A 13538-nucleotide genomic window follows, 5' to 3' on the forward strand; every position below is an offset into this window, starting at 1 on the left:
AAAAGGTAAGGACTTAAGGATGAGCCTTGATGTAATCCTACAGTTATGGGGAAGCTTTCGGTTTGTCTTTCATGAGTTCTTACGGCAGTCTTTGCTCCTTCATACATATCCTTTATAGCTTGGATATATGTTACTCGTACTCCTTTCTTCTCTAAAATCCTCCAAAGAATGTCTCTTGGGACCCTATCATACGCTTTTTCCAAATCTATAAAGACCATGTGTAAATCCTTTTTCCCATCTCTATATCTTTCCATCAATCTTCGTAAGAGATAGATTGCCTTCATGGTTGAGTGCCCTGGCATGAACCCGAATTGGTTGTCCGAAACCCGTGTCTCTTGCCTCAATCTATGCTCAATGACTCTCTCACAGAGCTTCATTGTATGACTCATTAGCTTAATACCCCTATAGTTCATGCAATTTTGTACGTCGCCCTTATTCTTGTAAATAGGCACCAAGGTGCTCTTTCGCCACTCGTTTGGCATCTTCTTCGTTTTCAAAATCCTATTGAAAATGTCAGTGAGCCATGCTATACCTGTCTCTCCCAAGGCTTTCCACACTTCAATCGGTATATCGTCTGGGCCCACTGCTTTTCTATGCTTTATCTTCTTCAAAGCTACAACCACTTCTTCCTTCCTGATTCGACGATAAAAGGAGTAGTTTCACACTCTTCTGAGTTACTCAACTCCCCTAAAGGAGTACTCCTTTCATGTCCTTCATTGAAAAGATTATGAAAATAACATCTCCATCTGTCTTTGACCGCGTTCTCTGTAGCAAGAACTTTTCCATCCTCATCCTTGATGCACCTCACTTGGTTTAGGTCCCTTGTCTTCTTTTCCCTTGCTCTAGCTAGTTTATAAATATCCAACTCTCCTTCTTTAGTATCTAGTCGCTTATACATATCGTCATAAGCTGCTAACTTAGCTTCTCTCACAGCTTTCTTGGCCTCTTGCTTCGCTCTTCTATACCTTTCACCATTTTCATCGGTCCTATCCTTGTATAAGGCTTTACAATATTCCTTCTTAGCCTTCACCTTTGTTTGTACCTCCTCATTCCACCACCAAGATTCCTTTTGGTGTGGAGCAAAGCCCTTTGACTCTCCTAATACCTATTTTGCTACTTTTCGGATACAGCTAGCCATGGAATCCCACATTTGGCTAGCTTCTCCCTCTCTATCCCACACACACTGGGTGATTACTTGCTCTTTGAAAATGACTTGTTTTTGTCCTTTTAGATTCCACCATCTAGTCCTTGGGCACTTCCAAGTCTTGTTCTTTTTTCTCACTCTTTTAATATGTACATCCATGACCAACAAGCGATGTTGATTAGCCAAGCTCTCCCCCGATATAACTTTGCAATCCTTACAAGTTATACGATCCCCTTTCCTCATTAGAAGAAAATCTATTTGTGTTTTTTACGACCCACTCTTGTAGGTGATCACATGTTCTTCTCTCTTCTTAAAGAATGTGTTGGCTAAGAAGAGATCATATGCCATTGCAAAATCCAAGATAGCTTCCCCATCCTCATTTCTCTCCCTAAAACCATGGCCACCATGAAAACCTCCATAGTTGCCTGTCTCCCTGCCCACGTGTCCATTTAAATCTCCTCCTATAAATAACTTCTCCGTCTGAGCAATTCCTTGCACCAAGTCTCCAAGGTTTTCCCAAAATTTCTCCTTCGAACTCGTATCCAACCCTACTTGAGGTGCGTACGCACTAATCACATTGATGAGTTCTTGTCCTATTACAATCTTGATTGCCATATTCTATCTCCTACCCTCTTGACATCTACAACATCTTGTGTCAAGGTCTTGTCCACAATGATGCCAACACCGTTTCTCGTTCTATTTGTGCCCGAATACCAAAGCTTAAACCCTGAGTTTTCTAGATCCTTTGCCTTAAGACCAACCCACTTAGTTTCTTGTAGGCACATAATATTTATCCTTCTCCTCACCATAACTTCCACTACTTCCATAGATTTTCCCGTTAAGGTTCCTATATTCCACGTTCCTAAACGCATTCTACTCTCTTGAACTCTACCCTTCTATCCTAGCTTCTTCACCATCCCCCGTCTAATAGGATCAAAGTACTTCTTTTGTGTGTCCTGTGTAAAGTTGATAGGAGCATATGCTCCCAAACAACTTTGAGTGGAGTCGTTCGAAAAGAAGTTTCTATGGCCCCCTTGCTCATTTAACACTGCATCCGGGTGCCGATGGAGATACAGCGACCCTTGCTCACTTATCACTGTGCTCGGGCCACACAGCGGTAAGCTTAAGCGGAGAAGAAAAAATAGGCTTAACAAATTACCTGAAGTTTGCAGCCTATTTTCTTGTAATCACTTTTCTCAAATCCCTGGCAATCTACCCGAATCAGCTGGCAGCAGAGAAAAACATCTCCGACCATTGATACCAAACTACCATAATAACCATTCTTGGCTGCAGTTTCAACAAGATCGTAAATGATAAGTACAACTAGAAACGTATGTCAGTTCTCAAGTCATCCAGCCCATAAACCAGAAAAAGTATGTACCAAGTTTTGTTAAAGCCAGGGATAGCTAATCCTCTCTTTCTCATTTCCTTTGTTTCTGCAATGCTTAGGCCATCAATTTTGTAGTTTTGATCAGCTTGGGATATACAAGCTTATGTGGTTTCCACAACATTAATGGAATCACGGGCCTCTTCTTTGGGTTATAGTTCCTGCCCCTGTATAATACAAGTACACCACCATGTCTGTGGATGATTTTTCCAAAGGTTTTGTCCTGCAACATACACATGAAACATGCATTTAGCATTTCTTCCAAGTTCCAAGAAATAATAATGAATCCTGTTATCGTTCTCATATATAATTCAATTCATCATGCAAAGAAGATTATATGTTGCATTTGATTATTTATTGATCCAAAAAGGCGCCTTTCTAGAATGTATGTTCCATAACGTGAAATATCAGTGTTACATTGTTTCAACACCTTCTCAATTACACAATCCCACCTTTGATTCCACACGCGCCCTTCTTGCCAACCGGGCAGCTTCTTCCTGAGCTATAAATTTTCAGTTTTCATTGTCAAACAGCCCCCCCCAAGATAATGATCTCAAATGTCAAGGGCATCTATATTAAAATGTCAAAAAAGTATAAAACCTTGCAGCAAGGTTGATGATTAAAAGAACTTTGATGCTTTAGAGCAATTCCACCCCTAAAGACTTTGCGCCAGCACCCAGCGCATTTATCCACTCAAATGAACAGTAATATACCACAGTGAACAGTAATAGACCAAAACATCTCCACCCCTAACAAAAAATAGCCTAGTCAATTTTATTAAAATATTATTAATTTTTACTATAAAATAATAATTTGGTTTTTTAATTTCTGACTTTTCTCTCCGACTCCTTTTTCTCTGACTCCTATCGTCTTCTTCTCCTTCTTCTTCTTCCCACTTGCCAGAAATCAATGGCAGCAACAACACCATTTGCCCCAACACTCAACTAAGAGAGGGAGAGAAGGAGAGAGGCACAGGCGCATTAGCATTTCCCCCTTTGATTTTATTTTGCTGGTGAAAAATGGATCCATGCCCATTTGTGCAGGTCACAGTGGGGAATCTCGCTCTCAAGATCCCCGTCGCCTCCAAGCACGCTCGCTCCGTCGTTCACCCTTCCTTCTCCCCATGCTTATGCAAGATCAAGCTCAACAACCTCAACCTCCCCCCTCGCCTCCAAGCCCGCTCGCCTCCAAGCCCGCTCGCTCCATCAGGATGGGTTCCAAGGATCGGGATGGGGTTCTAGGCGTTGAATGGGGTTCCAGATGAGAGAGATGTGGCCATGACGTTAGCATGGCGTCAGATGAGCCGTCTCCTTCCTCTGTCGATTTTAGGCCGGCCTGTGGACTGGCTTGGGCTGGGTGCCAGTCTATTCCACGGGCTGGAGTGGATTGACAGGGTCCTAGCCTGGTTTTTTGACTGGGTGCTGGGCTATTCCACCTCCGGTGGAACTGCTGTGCAATGTGTAGTATATAGTTGAGAATTCGTAAACACAAAAGGACCTATGTGAAGGTACAACACAATACCATAATGCCAAAGACATGAGGAAAAGAGAAAAATGAAACAGTAAATAGTTCCATCAGAGGAAAGATGCAGCGCGGTAATTAGAGAACATAAGATGCCTCAAGCTGGTTGCAAACATTTTTCAAGTCAACAGTCAGAACACCTATAAATTTTATCCTCACTGCCCCATCGAATTTCCAATGGTTATGAACATCATTCAGCATATTGTGGGTTAAACCATCTCTCCCTGCAAGAAACCAAACCATAGTACACAATAAGATGATAACAGAGATAAATAAAAGGGGGGGATGAATAAACATAAAAGACACTACTTGTTCTTGTTAAGTAATTGCTTAGTGATGTAGAAACCTTCAAACACTGCAAAGGGGATTTTTGATTGACTAGTGATTGCATCAACAAGTTTGACAAAATAAAACAAATGAGAACAACCGGAAGAAGCAGACGCGCCAAATAGAAACCATGAACATAAGGCCATACTCTTATTACTCACCAAAAGCAGTAAAATCAAAATCCAAAATACCATTATTATCAAATACTCTCCCCAGCTCCCATATCCGAAACCTCAAAACCATGGCAATCAAAATAAATAGCAGACCCCAACCCAACAAAAACGGTAGAGAATACAAAAAACTCAAACTCGATCCATCAAACAAAATCGAAATAGACAATGTACGATACTCTGAACCTCAAGGCAACTCAAACCTATATCGATTACAATAAATACCCAATTCATCAAGCATATTATGGTATCCGAAAAGTTGAAATCTTCTCAATCACAAAAAGTGGAGAACCCAAATATCAATTCCCCACCCAAAAAAACGGCAAACGCATAACTCCATCCAACAAAGCCAACGAAACACCAAACAAAATTCATACCTAAATTAATTTGCCTCTTGGTTTTAGGCCTTTGCCACTTTTCCACTAAGATTTTCCTCTCAGCTGGACTGAGAGGCTCTCCTTGAACCTTCTCTCTCCTCCTTCTCCATTTCTCCCCCAACTTCGGGTCTTCCTCCACTCTTTCCATCGACCTCACCTTCGGGTCCGCGGCCGGGGCACACACCCCGACCCACTCGCGGTCGATTTGCCTTGGCCCAAAAGGCGAGTACGGGCTCTTGACCCGTACGGTCAAGGGACGACGACGGGGTTTCTGCTTTTTCTTGGGGATATAGTCAGGGTTAGGGTTATGGTGTTGGGGGTTTGGGGAAATGGTGGGTGGGGGTGGAAGGAGTAGCGGTGGTGGAGTTTGGAGAGGATGAAGAGTGCGAGTGGGTTTGGCTTTTGGTGGGTGAGCTTGGTGACCAACATCACATCACGTGGAGGTTTTTATTTTTTATTTTTTTTTATTTTTTATTTTTTTTAAAGGGAGCTATTAATGGCAAACATAGCCTATCCATCCCTTCCAGGTCTAAGATGTTATGAGAAATTTCACCTAACTCATGGCTACAGTTAAGTAGACTCACCAGCTCAAAGCATCAAACACGGGACTTTCCATATTTTTCTTTTTATTGGGGAGCTACAATCCACACCCTTATCATAGAACCACTTGCTATGGTTACATGGAGGGTTTTTCTTGGATGTGTGATGAGTGTGATGAATCTTTATGTATGCCGTATTAGAGCAACTCCACCCTTGGAGTCATCCCTCCTGGCAATCCACTATTGAATCCACCCTATTGAACGGTAACTGCCTTTAATGAATAGTAACTGCCATTAATGAACAGTAATTACCTTTTGCATCTCCACCCTTGGAGCCCTCCCCCTGGCAATAGGTAATAAAATATTAGTTTTTTTTGTTTGTTTAAATAATACAAAATATAAAAAAAAACATGGAAATGGGGCTGTAGGGCCTCGGGCTGACACAAAAAAAATAAAAAAATGCCTGGCCCTCGGGCTGCAGGCCTGTCAATTCCCCACCCCCCTTGTGCTCGGGCTCCCACCCTCACACGGGCTCCCACCCTCACACGGGCTCTCCAAGGCTAGAGGGTTGTCCACCGGGCCTCGGACCCTTTCCTCTCCCCTGTCCCCCAAGCACTGTCCAAGGCTGGACTTGCTCTTAAGTGGCAACTTCAACATAATATTGGGTAAGAGGATTTTTGAACATGAGACCCCACTCACTCTAGATGTATCAATATCAACATATGCTAGTATTCGTTTGTTACTTTATTAATAAAAAGGGTTAATCTTTTACGACAAAAAAAGGGGGGTTAATCTTTATCTCAGTTTACTACTTTCAAATTTATTGGTTTTCAACATTTCATACATCAAGTTTTTTTTGTCCTAATATGGTACCTAAAGTCATAATTCTAGGACAGCTTCATGCATCTGTTAAGTTTTTCGTCAAACTTTTGTTAATTGATGACGTGACACTCAAGTGGACAATGACTGGATGCCACATATCAATATGAGTGACACACCCCAACCCAGATATCCAAATGACACCTCAATGGCACGTGTTGGTCGACACCTAAGGGTGATGAAAGCCATGAGTGTGTGAAACTATAGGAATATGAAAGAATAAGCAATTCAAAAACTATGCAAGCAATAACATTCACAAAGCAGATGCAACACAGAATAAAACAGAATAACTATAATCCCATTTAAACAAAAAAGAAATAGTATTCAATGTTCACAATTCTGAATAAAGATGTACCAATATGTCCAGAGCATACCACTACATGAAAGTTCTAGAGAAAGTAAGACATCAAGTAACAAATGATCATAAAAGAAAGCCATACTCAAGATGAGGGATGCAAGTCACTGGTTGGGAAACGCCTCGATGCTCGGGTCGTACTATTCATCATTATGTCATGAGAGGGCGCAAAAAGGGGAAAGGTGAGTAGACCAAAGTTTATAATAATACTAATAATAATGAAAACTGATTTCTTTCTGAACATAGTGACCCTTTGTTTTGAAAACACATATAAAAATACATAATAGGTTTTTTCTGAAAACCGTAGCATGCCATGAAATCATTCGTAAAACAAGTATGAGTAAAACCATGCTCAATAAAGGTGCAATCATCGCCCGAAGGCAAAACCATAAATCTCATAAATACTGTACTCTCTAAGGGTATCATAGTTGCCCGAATGCAATACTTATCATCAAAGGTGAAGTTGTACGACACTAGGTTACGCTAGTGAAGAAACATGGTAGGCCCCATCATCCGAAGGTGAAGTTGTACGACTCCGAGTTACGCATGAGAAGAAAATATATACATCACACACCGACACTAGCCGTGGCTAGTGAAGCTGTCCGGCATTACTTTCGGCAATGAAGTTGAGGGTATAACATAAATATCTCACTGCTCCTCAACTGTGTCCTATGCTGTATGATAACCTGCTAGATAAGCATAAAAAACATACCTAAAAAATCTCATATCAAATCTAGAGCTCAAAAGCTCAAGTCTCAACACATAAATCCATGATAATTCACATTCGTAAATTCATAGAATTCATATATGAAAATTCCATAATTCATAACTCATATTCAGAAACCGTAATATAAATCATAACTATCTCGTAAATCGTAAATATAGAAATCTGGAAAACAATATATAAAACATATTCAAATCATGAAGTGTGAAGTGCATGCTAGGCTAATATTTTATAAAAATATGTAAGTTTAGAAGAGGTCCACTCACAAGTACTCCTCTATCGGAGAGCCACTTGAACTAAGGAGGACTGGATCATTTTCAACTGATGCACCTAAACACCAATGAAGACCATTTAATAAAACTTTACTAAAACGATGGAATTTCAAAAAATGGACAACGAATTTGGATTTGGCACGTCGAAAAACCCAAAGAGGGACCTCGGGTTGCCCTACATGACACCACGGGGCAGCAGCCTAGAAGGCCATGGACCGAGTTGAGTCGTCGGATAGTTATCTAGAAAATTTGCAGGCGTCGCCGTCCACAATGGCGAAGCATAGTACCTCCAGCGGAGGTGCGTGTGCTCTATGCGTCGTCCATGACACCCACCTACACGTAGGCCACGTGCTTGCCCAAAGAGCTGGGTTTGGGTCTAGGTTGGATCTGGGTTTGGGCTTGGGTTACATAGTCCCAAGGTTTAGGCCAGGTGTTGGATCAGATCATAGGATCACGGGTCAGGTCGACCCTGTTTTAGGCTGTGGGTTCGGCTGGAATCTGGGCAACACTTCTCGAGCTCCGTTCGAGCTCAAATTAACACCATTTGTAATTATTCAAAATCCAAAATGAAGCTAAGAGAGTAAGGATTCAAGTCGTACCACGATGGGGTTGTGTCAAGGTCGAGATTGGTCGGAAAATGGTATGCAACCTACAGTCATTTGCCAGAAAACTGGAAAATGCTTCCTCAAGCTGTTTTCGTTTTTAGACCTTCACCAAAACCATTTTTCCTTCAACAACTAAGAATTCTAAACTACTAGATAAGAAGATCGAAGGGTAGTTTGACTTACCTTCGTCGAAGACGACAATAACTCGTCGGAAATGTTTGCATATTGACCATTATAGTGTCGGGAAAGAGAGAGAAATAGATGAGTGCTTGGTCGAGGGTGAGGATTGTCGTCACTGCCAACAAGTGGTGATGATAGTCTGGTGGTTGTCAGAGTGGGAAGAGCGATGGTGGTCTCAGTGGTTGTTCACAGAGAGGTGTGGACAATTAAGATGCGACAAAGAGAGAGAGAGAGAGAGAGAGAGAGAGAGAGAGAGAGAGAGAGAGAGAAGGGTGATGGTTCTAAGGTGAGAAAGATCACGAGAAGGTGAGGAAAAAGGCACCATAAATGGGGTGCCATGTGTTAGCCATGTAAAGGCCCAAAGTGGGGAAAAAAAATCTCCACTTGCAAAATTACCAAATTGCCTCTATTGTTCAAAAATCATAGAAGCTTCGTTTTAGCTCCAAATTCGATTCCTATTGCGCCTATGCGTTCGTATTGATGAGAACTATGGAAATAAAATGAATGGAAAATTATAACATGTCTAAGGATAAAAGTCAACCTTCCCATCAAAAGGGGTATTTTCGAAATTTTACTAATTAGAATGCAAATTCCTAAGTAGGTCTTTACAATGGGCCCACATAAATATTAAAAAATTAAGAAAAAAATTAAAAAAAAATTCTAATTCCAATTCCAAAATTTTGAAACTCTAGGAGTAATGGGTAAGAAAGAGAGCGATGATGAAGAACAGACGATGGAGATTTAGAGAGGGAAAGAGGTAAGAAAGAGATTCAACGGTGAAAGTGATAGGAGCATATTTATGCGCTTTAGTTAGCTAGTTCTTATGCATTTATGTTGTGTTTTCTTAGTTAAGTTAGTCTTTTAAGCCATTTTCATGTGTTTTCAGGTTTTAAGGACAAAGTAAGCAAAAAGATGCAATTTGGAGCATTTTGGAGCAAAATTGAGCTAGAATGGAGCTCATGCATATGGAGCACAAAGAATGGACGAATTTGAAGGATTGAAGAAGCTAGGAATGTGTTTCAAAGTTGAAGAATTGAAGATGCAAAGTTTCCTAATTGAAGTAGGAAAGTGCCTAATTGAAGATGAAATCCTAGTCAACAAATGATTCCTAGTTGAAGGTGGATTTCTAGAAAATTGAAGATTCCTACTCAAACAAGGTTTCCTACTTAAAGAAGGAAAGTTAAAGCCAAAGAATCAGCTCAAGTGAAGAAACCTTATCCAAAACATTATCCATAACCTTATCCTATCATATCTTATCCTAATCCTAATCCACCTATATTTCAGCTACGAGGGAGGATTCCTAACTATATTAGGATGCTTAAAATCAGATTTCTAGAAGACCTAATCCTTTCCTACAAAGGTGGCGCCTAGAACCCTTCTAGAAGCTTAAAAATCTGCCTTGTATGTTCCTCTAGAAACCCACCTTTTGCCGCACCCTATATCCTATTTCCCTTGGGTTTTTGACCTTCTAGATGTCCTATTTCCTATTAGGAGTGCATAACTATTTCCTAGTAGGATTGTATTTACTAAATCCTTTTCCTATGCTAACTTAGCCATAAATTCAGCCTATATATATGTAGTGCCGCACCCTTTCATTCTCACCACCCTCTACCATATTTTCACTACACCATTCACCCAAACATCCCTCTTGTGCCCTGAGTTTGCAAAAGAGAAGGAAGGAGACTCTTGGAGCCGTGCATGCCATTCAAGGAGCTTGGATTGTTAGAGCGTTTCTAGGTGTTTTCTATCTTTATGTCAATGTTTAAATTTATTTATCTTTGTCTATTTGCGAACATGAGGAACTAATTTCTTTGTAGTTATAGGGGAATTCAAAGCCATGATCATATGTTTTATATGACTTGATTTCCTCCAGTTATGATTTCATAAATCGTGAATGTGGTTTACTTATATATTTGATTGATAACATGTTTATGTATGTTGATTGAGGGTCGACACTTAGTTTGCATGCATGAATTTGATGCTAGAGTATAAGAGAATTTCACCTAATCGTTATTAATTTATATTCATAAGTAGTAAAAGTCGCTAGTCACGATTGTGTTAAGTAAATCCTTGGCAAGAGTAACATGCGTATTCCATAGTTATGAATGCCTCGTCAATGCTTATGATTTCCATTGAACTTAATGATCTTTGATATGTGTCTCTATCATGCGTATTCCATAGTTAGGGTCCTTGATAAGAATAATTTGGTTGTAATGCGTATTCCATTCAATTCAATGAATATAGGGAAATCTGATAATTAATTGGTGCAATCTAGTTAATTTGGGGCATTGTCATTCATGGTTTGTTGAAAGAGTAACTGGAAATCGAGTCGTATGCATATGTTTCATGTGTGGAGAAGGAACCCTCTAACTAGCTTTTCACCATTCTATCTCATCAATTTCGTGAGTCTTTAAAGTTTGTTTACAAAGTTTATGTTTTAAAAATTCAATTTCGTCAAAACCAAACCCCTTGCTTTTAAGTCTTGTTTTTAGAGTCAAAACTTGTTTCCTTTAAGTCTTTTGAGTCTTTTAAGTTTTATTTTCGTCCAAATCACTTGTTAGGTCTAGAATTGAGTGTTTTTATTGTTATTTGCTGTTTTGAGTGTTTTAAGTTAGTTTTGAGTTTATAGAGTCTAGTTTAGTGTTTTTTATCTTATATTTGTTTATTAGCATCCCTAGTTAATCCCCGGTCTAGAACGATCCCTACTTGCATCATTACTACAATTGTCATCAATAGGGTTTAATTTGTGTGTCAACTTAATTTTCACACCAGAAAGGAATAAAAAACTAAACCCTAAAATTTGCAAGAGAAATTGAAATTCAGGAGCACAATCAGGTGGATATCTCGCAATCTTCTAAAATTTAGGGTTTCACTCTGCAACCAATGAAATGGGCAAAAGAATAAGAAGTTTCATAAATATGAGAAACAAGCCCACAATCTCTGTGTGTGGTACAGCCGCCGCATATCCTACCTTTGGAAAAGCCGCTGCTCTGCCAGTGCCTACCTTGATGCCTGTCTCAAAAACTATAACTGGAGTGAGAAGGCATTGTGCCGAAAGACTATCAGAGCTGGGAAGACTAGGTACCTAAGGCATGTGATGTGAAGGTTTAAGAGCGGCTTCTTGGAAGGTGCACATGTTGCTCCAAGGAGGAAGGGAGCTACTGCTGCTTTTTCATAAGTTTCCAAAGCCCATTAAACTCAAACCGGCTTCCTCATCAGCGATGTGGTTGTAAGGAGGGTGGGGCTGAGAGTCAATGGTAGAGATGCTGGAGCTCTTCGATGGCATCGGGGAGGTTGTTCACGGCCTAGTGGAGGCGACAGTGGACATCGAAGCTGTCTAAGGGAGGTAGAGATAGAGGAGATGAAGAAAGAGGTTTAGGGGGAGAAAATGAGACATGCGAAGAGGAAGCACAACGATTAACTCAGTGATAAAGGTGCAGATTGCAGCTTACCAATAAACAAAAGAAAAATGTCGAAGGTCCCGGGTTCGATGCTCCGAGCTGGTGATTCTACTTGACTATGTCCACGAGTAAGGAGAAATTTTCCATAGTCTTTTAGATCCAGAAGGGGTGGATAAGCGTGTTTTGCCGCCAATTGTCTCCCTTTTTAATTTTTTTTTTAATTTTTAATTTTTGTGTGGGCCCATCATAGTAACACATCGCGCCAATCATTGTCCACATGGGCACCACATCATCAGTTAATGAAAGTTTGACGGAAAACTAATGGATGTATGAAACTGTCCCAAAATTATGACTTTAGGTACCAGACTAGGACGAAAAAAACTTTATGTATGAAATGTTAAAAATCAATCAACTTTAGGGTAGTAAACTGAGATTTACCCTAATAAAAATTACACAATATGAACTTAAGACATCCCATCTTATGTTTATAGTTTCTTTAGTTTATAGTTTTAGTTTGTGTTTTTAATTTTGGGGGGACAAGTGAAGTGAGCACCATAATTTTTAGCTGTTTCTCAACAATTTAAGGAACGAGTTAGTAAGAAACAAGTAAAAGAAGATTGTCATGATTGACTTGGAAGTTGGAACGATTGGATGACTGAAAAGGGGATCGATCAATAGTTCCGGTTGATGTTCTTCGGTTCAATTTGCAACCAGTGAAGTGTGGATTGACAAAACATACAAGTAATTTAGACAAAAAGAAAATGCCAAATTGGATTAATAGTCCTCGTGGTGAGAGGGTATTCGAAAGATAGCCAATGTCGTAAGAAATCTCGGATTTAACCCCTTGTGGTGAAGACTGTTAGCAAATTTACCCCAAAAGTGTGATTTTTATCCATTATGCGTTAGATGTGGGAATAAATATGTCCATCCTCACTCTTCCTTTTTGTTAGCTTTCCACTCTCTTCCTCTTTCTCTTCTCTCTGTGTAATTGTATCAAGGCTTTTGTCACGATCTATCACTTCGACATGCCATAAGCACTGCAAGTAGAATATGGGGACTATTTGAATTGCAAGTTTGTGTAAGTTTTGTTTCAGAAACCATTTCGCAAGTATATATATCTATGGAATCTCCTGTTGTAAATAGTGTTCTAGCAAGACTTCAAACTTCCAAGGCTATAATGACCTTCGCTTCAAGTTATTTGGAGACAAAGTCAAACGTTGGTTCACCATTAATAAGTAGAGTGATCTTGCAATGTATGGCCATGAGATTGGGATTGCCCACACCAGGAAAGTGTTCTTTCCTCATGCTGTCGTGGTAAAACTATATAGAGAGAGATGAGAGGAGAAGATGGAGGTACACAGAGAGATAAGAGAGAGAGGCGGAGAGAAGAAAGCTAACAGAAAGAAAAAGTAGGGATGGACATATTTATCCTCACATTTAACAGACAATGGATGGACATCTCACTTTTGGGGTAAATTTGCAAATAGTCTTCACTACAAAGGTTTAAATCCGAGTTTTTTTTTTACCAAAGGGGCTATTGATGCGAAAATTAACTTAACACATAAATTTAACCCTTTTTTGACAATTGTAGTATAAGTATAAGTAGGGATCGTTCTGGACTGGAGATTAGGAGGGCTTGCTAATAACCTCTAAACGG

General features: G+C 40.0%; 1 protein-coding gene and 1 pseudogene across 1 annotated transcript; one reads left to right on the forward strand and one right to left on the reverse strand.

Moving 5' to 3' along the window:
- Window positions 1-3375: 3375 nt before the first annotated feature.
- On the forward strand, window positions 3376-4011 carry LOC126628820 (uncharacterized; annotated as a pseudogene).
- An 18-nt stretch (window positions 4012-4029) lies between these two features.
- LOC126628819 (CRS2-associated factor 1, mitochondrial-like) lies at window positions 4030-5390 on the reverse strand. Its single transcript, XM_050298657.1, has 2 exons — window positions 4927-5390; window positions 4030-4276 (listed from the first exon to the last, which is right to left on the reverse strand). Exons 1-2 carry the CDS (start codon window positions 5072-5074, stop codon window positions 4131-4133), a joined length of 294 nt encoding a protein of 97 aa, XP_050154614.1. The 5' UTR covers window positions 5075-5390; the 3' UTR covers window positions 4030-4130.
- Between the last annotated feature and the right edge of the window lie 8148 nt (window positions 5391-13538).

The sequence above is a fragment of the Malus sylvestris genome, chromosome 7, assembly GCF_916048215.2.
Source record: "Malus sylvestris chromosome 7, drMalSylv7.2, whole genome shotgun sequence".
In the NCBI taxonomy this organism is placed as follows: domain Eukaryota; kingdom Viridiplantae; phylum Streptophyta; class Magnoliopsida; order Rosales; family Rosaceae; genus Malus; species Malus sylvestris.